The sequence below is a fragment of the Rosa rugosa genome, chromosome 5 (genome assembly GCF_958449725.1).
Source record: "Rosa rugosa chromosome 5, drRosRugo1.1, whole genome shotgun sequence".
NCBI classification, from domain to species: Eukaryota; Viridiplantae; Streptophyta; class Magnoliopsida; order Rosales; family Rosaceae; genus Rosa; species Rosa rugosa.
Genome location: NC_084824.1, coordinates 21,959,599 through 21,971,687, shown reverse-complemented (window position 1 = coordinate 21,971,687; position 12,089 = coordinate 21,959,599). Strand labels below are relative to the sequence as shown.

At 40.9% G+C, this 12,089-nt stretch overlaps 1 protein-coding gene across 1 annotated transcript; it reads left to right on the top strand.

Moving 5' to 3' along the window:
- Positions 1-5,011: 5,011 nt before the first annotated feature.
- Positions 5,012-6,504, top strand: LOC133712197 (probable membrane-associated kinase regulator 1). The gene has a single exon (XM_062138301.1). It carries the CDS (start codon positions 5,204-5,206, stop codon positions 6,275-6,277), a length of 1,074 nt encoding a protein of 357 aa, XP_061994285.1. The 5' UTR covers positions 5,012-5,203; the 3' UTR covers positions 6,278-6,504.
- Positions 6,505-12,089: the final 5,585 nt, after the last annotated feature.

Genomic DNA, 12,089 nt, shown 5'->3' with positions numbered 1-12,089 from the left:
CTGATTTCCAGATTTCATTATTTGAATCCCTTTCACTATTTCTGCCCTCAATCCCCTTCTTTACTAACTTGAAACCCAACAACGATTTCTCTATTCTCTCTCACTCTCTTCGAACAAGAACCAGGTTCATCAGTTGAGATTCCATATTTCCAGATTTCATATTTGGGATTCACAGCCTCTATTCCTAAAGCAAGCCTTCATCAGTTCTTCAAAACCCATTTTGAAACCCCAATCCTAATTCCTAGTTCATCAATTTGGCAAACAATTGAACCCGAAGCTCCAGTCTGAGTCAGAGGTGCAGTTTACAGAGGGGAAGAGGTGTCAAGGAGGATAGGATTTTGGGTTGGATATTAAAATTGTTTATGTTTGGGACGGAATAGTCTTTGATTGATGTTTTGGGACAATGGGTCTGGAATTAGGGATTGATTTTCACTTTTTCAGATGGCTAAGCTCCGTTGCTTGGTTTATTTCTTATCTTCTTACTAGGCTTATTTCTCATATCCTTCTTCTTCATTTAGTAGTCAAGTTTGCAAAATGCAGGGATTTGCATAGCGCTGATCTTCTCAGATCTGTCAAAATATCCCAAAAATGGTGATGGGCCCGAAAAAACCCGAGGACCGGCCCTTTTTTTTTTTGTCCGGGCCTTCCCGGTCCCTAAAACTTAAAAACGAAATTTGAGCCCGACCCGAACAATTCGGGCTCGGTCCCGGACCTCGCAAATTACGTACCGGGCTGGGACCGTGCCCAGGCCTACTTTCCACGGTATGGTTTGTAACGGTTCGATGTCTAGCGGTTCCGATAGTGAGGTTCCTGCAGGGGCAGACGGACGCAACGAATCAATATAAATCCTATCTAAAACGCTAAGCGACACGTCAGACCCGAAATTCTCACTGCTCGAGATCTCTACGACGCTAGCCATTACAAACACTCTAAAACCCAAGTCAGTCAGTTCCAGAAGGATCTAAACTATCCCTATGACAGATTTCATTCAAGAACACCAAGAACAACCATACCCAGAAAACACCAAAACAAGAAAACAACATATATACACCCAAAACCCAGATTCGACCATCTAGCAAATCCATAACCATCAACCTTCTACCACAAACACCTAAACCAATCCATAAACCCTTCTAGACCCTCAGACACACCACAAAATGGCAACAATTACTTCGAAAGGCAAAGGTATCAAGTGACAGAAACAACAAACAATCAAATAGACACGAGGCTTAGATCACCAACCTGAAATATGGGAACTGTGTGTGCTTGAAGATGTCTGTCTTCACTTCGAGGAATCTCTTTCTTCCAAGTTCAACACCCTCACTCGACTTGCAGAACTTACTCCTCAACTCTCAGAGAGCGAAGCTTGAAGACAACGATTTAGGTTTGAAGTGCAGAAAGTGTCAAAACCACCTTGGTTTCCCCCTCTTTTATGTCAACATCAAGCAAATCTGGGTCATCCGCTGATAAACGATATCGCCCAATAGCCGTACACGTGCCCCACGATCGCACCCACTATCCGGATTAACTGAGGCGTCGCCTCGGTTACGAAAGCAGTATTAACTCGCATTAATGGTGAAAAGACAGGCGTGCGGAGACGACGTGCACCCACGCGCCAACCCAGTACATAAAAGACACGTGCCGGACTCTGTCAGACGAAACGTTTATCCAAATTAATCGTCAAGAGCAATCATACTAATCGACAAGCGAGATAGTCTCCGCTAAGAGCAACACCGCTAGCGGAACTTCTCACCTTTCATCTTGCAAGTGAGACAGTCTCCGCTGAGCGCAACACCGCTAGCGGAATTCTCACCTTTCATCTTGCAAGTGAGACAGTCTCCGCTGAGCGCAACACCGCTTGCGGAACTTCTCACCTTTCATCTTGCAAGTGAGATAGTCTCCGCTGAGCGCAGCACCGCTAGCAGAACTTCTCACCTTTCATCTTACAAGAGAAGATCCCCGCTACGCCACATTGCGCTAAGAGGCGCTTTTTGCCGCTACCTCTAAGCGGAGAGAGTCCAGCCAGAGGCAGCTCCTGAGGCAACGTATCCTAACTACAACGACCGCCACGCGACGTTGCAGTCAGGTTTTCTCCTCCTGGAAAGAGTAAAGGGATATGTCAACGTCGTCAGACAATGGCCCTGATCAGGCAACTGACCCCCGACGCTTGGGTATCAAAGATTAGGCTCGCTACCTAACACCCACTGCTCAACGCAGCTCCCCTCATCAAACAAACATCCAGCCATATGGAGGCCTATCTTAGTCGGGGAGTGGGGGCCTAGCAGGGGCCCACCCGAAAGGGTATAAAGCGTTTGCTCAGAACAAATCCATGGTTGACAACGCACTGACGCTAATTATGCTTTCGCAAGACTAGCAGAAGTAACGCTTCAAACCGCTAGGCAACCCCCCAACCAAGATTGCCATCCTTGACTAGGGACTTGGGGGACTTGTACTTACATGAGCATTTGCCTAAACATAATTAGCTACAATGAGCCACGCTCATACTGTCGCCAGCGGTACCAACAACTATCGAATGTGTGACCTACAGAAACACAACCAAGCAGGCTATCACCTGACACCTGAGCTCCGGCTCATCCCGAGATCACCGCTGACGTGCCGCGCCAAGATCACCTCGCTGAAACATCAGAAACTGGGGACTGAAGCATATCAGTCCCATATCGAAAACAAGGAAGAGATCAACCTCTTCCCCACCTATAAAAGGTACTCCTCTCTCCTCATTAATTACGCATTGACTACTTACATATCGTTATTCTGTCAACACAAATACATTGACTAACTTAGGCATCGGAGAAGAGAAAACCGCCAACCGCGGTCTCCCTTTGTATTTTATTTGACAGATAGCGGAAGCAACCAAGAGATCATAAGTAACGGTTAGCCATCGAACCAGCGTTGACCAAGATCCAGCTACCGCTGAATCTTAGACATTAACAAAATAATCGGGGCGAAAAGTTTCCAAGACCCAACGATCATCTGATGTTAATCGTCTGGTTACCAATCAATTACTTCACGCATAGCACTCTTAATTAATAGCTCTAATCTCCACTAATTTGATACATATTAAGCTTATTTTACAGCTTTCCAATGCATCGAAAAGCTATATCCGCCATGCATGATTTGTACTTATAATTATAGTTCCATTACTCCTCGATCTACAGTTAATAAACCCTGTTTTGGAAACTGTGACTTTTTCTATATCGATGACAAATGTTAAGGTTCTTCCAAAGTCACATCCCTCATTAATTCTTTAACAAAACCCATGTGACTTAATTACATATTTCTTAAAAATAGCATAGATTGATTGTATAACGCAAATTGATACGAAACCATGCTAATTAATTATCTTTGCTGCAAATTTAAGCATGACAAGTTGACAACTGTGGCTGGCATCAGAGTTTTAGGGCATCTCTAACAGAATAGCTAAATTCAATTTTTAGCTATATAATACTATTTTTTAAGAAAAACTCAACTCCAAACAGACTAGCTATAGCTAAGTTAAATTTAATTTTAGCTAAAATGACTAGTTATATTTAGCTAGACAATCAAGAATAGCTAAAACAAAAGTTATGTATCTCTCTCATCTTTTGTCCACATGTCAATTTACAATTCGATAAAATATAGAGTATATCACTTACAAATAACTACTACTGTTGGAGCAACATTATTAAATCAATAGTTATATTTCTTAACTTTAGCTAAATTTAACTAAAATGTAAATTCTATTGTTGGAAATGCTCTAAGTACGTACCAAATTTGATCTAGCTGCTAGATTATTAACAATACACAACAATTAGCAAATAGTTCGGTCTTAAGGGTTTAGTGCATGCAATAAAATATAGGGAAAAGGCATCCTGCAATCTGCAGTTTGATCAGAAGATTAATCATCCTACAGCAAGAGAATTGTGAGATCAAACAGCTGTAAGTATAAATAGTGAGATCCGATTCGCCAAAATTGTAAGAGAGTTATTTATCGCCTTTCTATTTTTATAATTATATACAAGTTAAACAACGAGCGTTTTATGAAAAATTAATTTACGATCAAGCGCACTAATAACAGAATCTCTATAAAGGGCAAAAACAAGATATTATCATTTTATATTCGTGCAAATAAATGACAAATGACGTCATTTGCTTATTACCATGTATTTAGTGAAATAAATATAGAGTTGATTGTTTTTCTTTTTTAAAATTAAAATCCGAAAAGTAGCCAAGAGAGGAGACTAGATTAAGATCCAGCTCAATAGTAGCATAACAAACAAAAATGGCACGATATTATTAATATTTCCAAAATTAGAAGTTGTAAAAAAATCTTGTACAATATAATTCATGAACCAATGGAGGATTCAGTGCACCGACGTGCACTTGCACCGACGTGCACTTGCACCGACATAAATGGATGGTTAGATTATATTAGATACACTTTTAGGTTATTAATAAAATATTAATTATAAATATCAAGGGTTGAGATCATCTTATAAGTGTTGGGTTATTTGCACCGTCGGTGCATAGAATAATTTCCAATCATATTCATACCTATCCTCTTAAATGAAATAAAGACGACTCACCAATATTGAAGCATGCAATTCCTAAGCGCATGGTGAGTTCATTGAGGACATCAGCACCCTAATTTCTTCAACAATGACTAATTCCGAAACGAATCATGGTTCTCCAAAATTTAGAGTGATTTATAAGTTTACACTGTATTGTACAAATTACTAGAGCATCTCTTTGATTACATAACAATTCATTGAAAGTTGAATACGACCCCGTAATTTGCTACACAACAATATGATGATGATTAGGGTGTCACATGATCCAGCACACTTCCTAATCACAACACCCGCCTTCCCGTAAATTCACAAAGATATCTTTTAGTATAATACGTCAAGCAATTAAATTACCCCACCTTTCACGTTTATGGCACGAGACACCTAAACCTTAACCCTAAATACTCACTTCCCCCACACGGTGAGAGAGGAGTAGTCCAAACTCCAAACTCATCCCGTCATCCCATGTGAGGATTGTGAGTGTGAGCATTCAACACCTCTCAGATCCACCAACTGATTAGAAAGCTCTCTCTAACGTACTAATCACACACCAAATGGACCACAAACACAACCATTATATCCCAAACTCTACAACTCAGACGAGTATTATGTAGCAGAAGAACTCACACAAGAAAAATATGGGGAGGAATAAGAAGCTAGACCAGAAATCCCACACCCTCCCGCCCTCGCCAACCCACTCGTTCTCTTCCTCTTCCTCGTCGGATTTCGAGTTCACCATCTCCTGCTCGCCTCGCAAATCATCCACCCCTCTCTGCCGCCCCGCCGACGAGCTCTTCTACAAGGGCCAGCTCCTCCCTCTCCATCTCTCCCCTCGCCTCTCCATGGTCCGCACTCTCCTCCTCCTACCCTCCTCGTCTTCCTCTTCCTCCTCCGCGGCCTCCGACACCACCTCCTCACGTGACTCCACCGGCAGCAGCTCCAACGACTCACGTGACTCGTGCGACTCCTCCGCCAGGCCCAGCTCCGTCGCCGAGGAGGACGAGTTCAAGCGCCTCAACAGCAAGTACTCATCCAACGACGTTGTTGTCAAGCAAGATGTTCTTCAAATCCATAACTTGAGCTCCCAGTCGCAGATCAAGAAGAACAGCAAGTACTTCTCTTTGTCGAGATTCTCTTCTGTGTTCAAGAAGGATCCGAATAAACAACAACACAGAGTGGTCGTGGACGCGGATCACAACGACGTCGTCTCCGGATCTAACTCCGTCAAGCGAGCGAGCAACACCGCCAAGGAGGTTATCAGAAAGTACATGAAGAAGGTCAAGCCACTGTACGAGAAGCTCTCCCAAAAACAACAGAAAATGACGACGGCGACGTCGGCCGAGATTAGATCCGAGAAACTCGCGAGTAGTACGGATCACGAGTTATCGGGCAAGGCCAGCGCGAGAAATAGAGAGAGCACTAATGGCGGGTTTTCTCATTCCTTCTCGGGTAACTTGAGGTACCCGAGAAGGAGAGGCTGTGTTTCGAGCTGCCCATCTTCGATGCGCTGCTCGCCCAGCCACTCGGGTGTTTTGTCCCAGACCGGTCAACCGGCAGGTGGCTCGAGTGCGGGTAGAGCAGGAGCAACGACGTCGTACGCAGCGGTGGACAGATCGTCGATGGAGGAGCTTCAGAGTGCAATTCAAGGCGCAATTGCTCATTGCAAGAACTCTTTGGTTCAGAACAAGACCATGTTCAGCAATGAGATTTGATTAGTCTTCATGATCTTCATTATTAATTAAGCGTAAATTAATATTAGTCTTGTCTTCTTCTCTCTGTTTGGATTTGGTTTGAAGTTGAGAATCAAATTCTGCGAGTAACGGTAGCCAGCCTTGGGACTTGAAGTTAATCTGTTTTTTAGCTTTTGGTTCTGCTCTGACGAGAACTTGTTAATGTAACGTAAATTATTGTTAGCATGGAAGTTGTGTTTTTGGCTGCTTTTTTGTTTGTGATGATTATTTACTGCGGTTGTCATAAGTTTTAAATTAGAAGATGTGATCAGCTTTCTTTCTGGAAATATGTATTTTCAAGTACTTCTGACTTTTGTGATAACTAACATACATTTCGAACATGCTATTGTTTTTTGCAAGAGGGACACGATTTTAGTTCCTGGAGTTGGGGTAGCCAGCCATGTGCATGCGGGAAGCTTCAGAGCAATTCTGATCGGATAAGACGGTGATATTTAATATGGGAATAGTAGTCAAGTAGACAAGCAGCTGCCCTACTCCAAATTTATGACACCTTTTCCCCCTAGTTCAGATTTCCTTTTTGTTGTACAATATCAGCATGTAGCTAGGATATTGAAATTAAAAACGGAGCTGTAAAATTGCAAACATAAACATGAACTGAACGACAATATGCACAAATTCTTGGTTAGTCCGAGAGCCGGAATTCAAATACAACGGTGAGGTAGCCAAAGTTGCAACCTCGGTCTCAAATCCTAGACTTAGGTACAATTTAATTGGAAATAGTTCTAGGCCTAAAAACCATTGCTATTCCATTAACGCAATCAACAATAACCCTAATCCCTTACATATATATAGAACCACGAATCTCCATTACAGACTGCAAACACATTGCGTGGTGGATAGATATATACAAGTCTCCCCTAAACACTAATAACTAGAGACCGGAACCGAGGAGAGCAAAAGCCATGTCGAGACCAGACGTCAAATGTACACCACTACAAATGACGTCGGTTAAGCATCTCGACAACCAAATTGATCCACCAAATAGGCAGTTCGATGATCAATGTATCGTCAACAATGAAGAGGGACATAGGTGAAGTCATCTCTACTACCCTTTTAAGTAAATGTCCACATGCACAGACAAAATCCACAACAGAAGTCTAACTCACAATATATAGCTAGCTGAAGTCTAATATACACAAGTAGGTTTCTAAGCCCATGATCATGCATGTAACAACAATAAAGGCTCAACTTCAACCATAATTATCCTAACTTGTAAAATTAACTTCTACACAATTAAATAGTGCACCAGATTAAACATACATGAAGCAAATTTAAAAATCATAAAAAATAAAAAATCAGATTTAATATGAAGCAATTTATATGATTTTCAAAAACCGAATAGAATTTGATAAACGGAGGGAAAAATATATGGAGGTGGACAAATGACATTAATTGACAGTTTGACACCAAATAGTTTCGTCTTTGTCAGATGGATACTTCTGAATCTAACTTCGGTATTCATCATTTCTGTGTGGATCCCCTCGGCACCCAATCATGCAATTATACATGGATCAAAGTCGACCCTGATCGATCTGAGTGAACATCAGCCACCCCTTTCAAACCACGTACCAGCAGTACAATAGTACGTTAGGGTTTGAATCTCTATATTCGGTTGAAATTAGAATAATATGTTTCCATCTGCATGGGGTCATCTCTGTAGCTTTCCAGGACACTGCAATGGTGGTCCTCACCCAAAATCAAACTTTCCTACTCATCCAAAATCATGGGTTCATTGACAGGAAGGGAAAGAGACATCACGATAGATCGAGGCTCAGAGTAACCAAATCTAAAACTCTCCTTCAACTATCTGATCCAAAATTATATACACTCCTTTAATTACCGACAAAAATTACATGAAAATGTGGTTGTATAGATTTGCCACAGATGTTTAGATGCCTAGTGACCAGTTTATTATACATTGTGGGCCAACTTTTTACCAATTTAAGTATTTTAGCGCATTTTAGGTCAATATTGTATATCCGATGTGATACCTATCAGAATCTTATTTGCGTGAAGATTCTTAAAATGTGGTTGGATAGAGAAGTATACTTTTGCCACAGATGTTCAGATATTTAAATCTCATATTATCTGCATGAATTTATCTATATTGCGGTGTTATACAAGTTTGGGTCCGACGTGAATAAGGAAATATATAAAAGTTTGTACTTCTCTGAAAATTGTTAAGCAAGCAAGCTTTAGTATGAAGCATATATATAAAAGTTTATGATCAGAATATTTTAGATAGAACAAAATTATCGATAATAATCAGAAAAGTTAGAAACATATAGCAAGTGAAGGCGACGGAGTACGCAACCTGAGGTTAACGTCAATATGTGGAATCTTCCTACTTTCCAAAATGTAAAGTGTTTCCACTTTCCGCATCGATGCAGAGGCGAGTCACATGCAAGCCTGGTTTTACGTGTTAATCATTTACGTGGTCCTTTCCCATTTCAAATTTACTTCAAATCAAACTTTCCCATTTCAAATTTACTTCAAATCTATTGATTTGAGAAGCAATGCCAACATAAGAATTATCTTAAAATAATTTCAACTCAATTTTATTAGAGAAAAGAGATTTTTTTTTTTATATATATACACAAAAGCGCCGATCTCTTCATCGAGCACGCCCCCTAAAGAACGACTTTGTTTGCAAATTTGTGCTTACCTGGTGGCAAACGATGTTTGGCGGGCCTCGATGCTTTGCTGCTGTCTTTGTGATGTTGCTGAATTGGTGATCCAAAAGTTGGGCTCAAAGGCAGCGGTTTTGGATGGTTGTTGCTCGAAGTTTGGCAGATTGTGCCTCGGCGGCGGTTCTGGTGCAACGTCTCTGTGTTTGTGGTCAGACTACTCTGATTCTGGGGTCTGTGGCAACAGCGCTTGCCCCATGATGGTTGAGGTTGCTTCGTTGACTGCGTATGGGATCAGCAGAGTCAAGGTTGTGGCAACGTGGGATTAAATGGTGGCGATGGGCGGCTGAATGTGCGACGTGGATGGATTCTTGAGCCATGTTTAGGCCGATTTGCTAGGGTATGGGCTCAATTGGTCTTGGGCTACTCTCTTGGGCCTGAGTTAATTAGGCCTGGTTGTTCTAGGCTTGCATTATGTTAGCAATTTTGTTTACTTCTAATAAATTCACTAAGTATTTTAGGGAGCTACGCACTTTTCGTGGTTCTATCGAATTTTCTGGAGTAGTACTAGTGGAGGATTTATGCTATTTTGATGTAAAAAAAAGTCAAATGAGTGACTTGCTTCTATGTATCACAATAGGTACTGACACATTTTGTTGTCTGTCTAAATGACAGCAGAATGATATGTAATGGTCATTCTGGCTTTTGATCAATATATTGGCTATGTCTTCATTCAAAAAAAAAAAAATAGTGAAAAACCTAAAATCATTCTCAACAAGTTGGGAACAAGAAATCAAATTCATTCTCACATAATATAGAAAACACTATGCAACTCTAACAAAAAACTAGATCATAACAAAAGTCCTATGCCCTGTACTGCAATCTTCATTCCATTGCTTAGGAACAAGTTTTGTTCTTCTTTACTTGGAGTTCTCTTTTTTCTGAATCCTTGTAAGATATGGGATCTGTTGTCTAACCACCAGCAAGAAGTATTAGGTTAGACTCAAAATAAAAAAGACAAAAAAAAAAAAAAACACTCGTAAATAGCTGATCGAGTTTGTGATTTTGTGACTGTGAATTTGGTGACAAAAGAGCAGTCGAAGAACTATAGCGTTAAAAGCAAAATTTTCCACAAAGGCCCTCTAGAGGATCTAACTTATTCATAGGGTTGACGCAAACACAAACTAGATCAAACTGTTTTCAAGGCCTTTTCTATAATAAAATTGGCCACCTCAAGAGATAAAGCCATTAGTATAGAGATTGGCCAGCAAAGAAATGTTTTTTTTTTTTTCTATCTTTGTTTATATTGAGACTAACCTATTATGTCCTTTCTAATTCCTGGTGGTTAGACATTGAATCTCTTATTCACATTGATTAACTTTTTCCCGATATTTATTTGGTTATTGTGAGAACATGACCTGGATTTATATAGGAATGATCTCTAAATCTCTAATCCTTCCCTGAAAGAATTCCTTGTAGTTCATGGATTCAACTTCTTCTGCTAGCATACCTTACATATTCATATATGAGTAAACTAAGCATAATCCACATAGGATTAGGTGTCCATATCTTCCAATTAGCACAATCACAATTGTTTATTTGCAAGTAATTCAATTTGCAATATATTATGTAATCTTTTATATTTGTTACTTAAGTAATCCACACTTGTGACTAATGAAATTCCATATGATAGTCTAAATTAGGTCTTACACTTGGGAATAGATTTTTTCTTTTTTGAATAAATCTTGGAAGTAAAGCAACCTTTAATTTATTCAATATATTTAAGATATCGTATTCTCTCTCTCTTAGCCCTAGCGTTGCGGGAGAGCACCAACACCTCCAAACATTTCCCGTCCGGCGGTGGCCATGGGTAGAGCCGGCATTGCCGCGTTGTCCCTGTGCTGGCTGCTGGACGGGTACTTCATTGCCCTGGGTTGAGGTTTGAAAAGAAGGGGTTTGGCTAGGGATTTTTGCCAGGATGGTTGGCGGCAAGTATTGGGCAACATCTCTGGGCGTTTTGTGGTCGTTTTCTGTGCAAATCCAGTTGGGCGCGCTCATGGAGGACTTCCAGATCCAGCGGTGTGTGTTTGGAGCCCTGGGCTGCGATGCGGGCTTCGTGGGGCTCAGGACAACGCAGACTCGAGGCGGAGCTCGACGACATTTTCTCATGAGCGGCTCATGGCGAGGCTGGTGGTGCTAGTTCGCAGGTTGCGGAACAGCATCGGCGCTGTACAGGTGGCTGAGGGTGTGGTGGAGATGTGGTATGGGTTTGGGTCAACCTTATCTTGCTGGGCCTTGGTCCTCTTTCTCTTGGGGATGTCCTATTGGGCTTTCTAATTTAGGTCAGGGTTTTTGAGCCCTAAGCCCATTCATATGTTTTTTAGTTTGTCTAAATTACAATAATTTCTTGTATTAGGAAACTAAGCACCGATGTGCACTCTTAAGTATCTCTGACGCCTTTGGAGTAGTACCAAAAGAGGGTCTCCGCTACCTCTACGTATTTGAATGTATAATGAGCGGGTCTGTTTCTATGTACCACTGGTGGATACTACCACTATTTTCTTGTCTATCTATGTCCTTAAATGACTGTCTATGGCCTTAAATGACAGCAGAAGGGTATGTAACGACCTATTCTGTCTTGTGATGAATATATTATTTCCCCTCGTGGGCTTGATTCAAAAAAAATAAAATATTATATATATATACAGATCCTATCCAGAGCGAGGCCTCGCTCTGAAATTAAAGTGCGAGGTTGGAGTTTAGGGTCACTATTCGGTCGCATATCCACATCTCGACCGTTCAGTTTTTTAGGTACTAATATATAGATCATCTATGCAAAATTTCAGCCAAATTGATGGTCGTTAAGGCATTGATAACTGCCTTAAAGCTAGTACGGTTCAGGTTGGACAGATTCAGTTCGTCCATTAGTTTAAGCGAGTTAGATACCTTAAAGATTATCAATTTGGTTGAAATTTTGCAGAGATGATCTATATATTAGTACCTAAAAATTGAACGGTTGAGATGTGGATATGAGACCGAAAAGTGACCCTAAACTCCAACCTCGCACTTTAATTTCAGAGCGAGGCCTCGCTCTGGATAGGATCTGTATATATATCACAAATGGTCACTCAACTATGACCTCATTC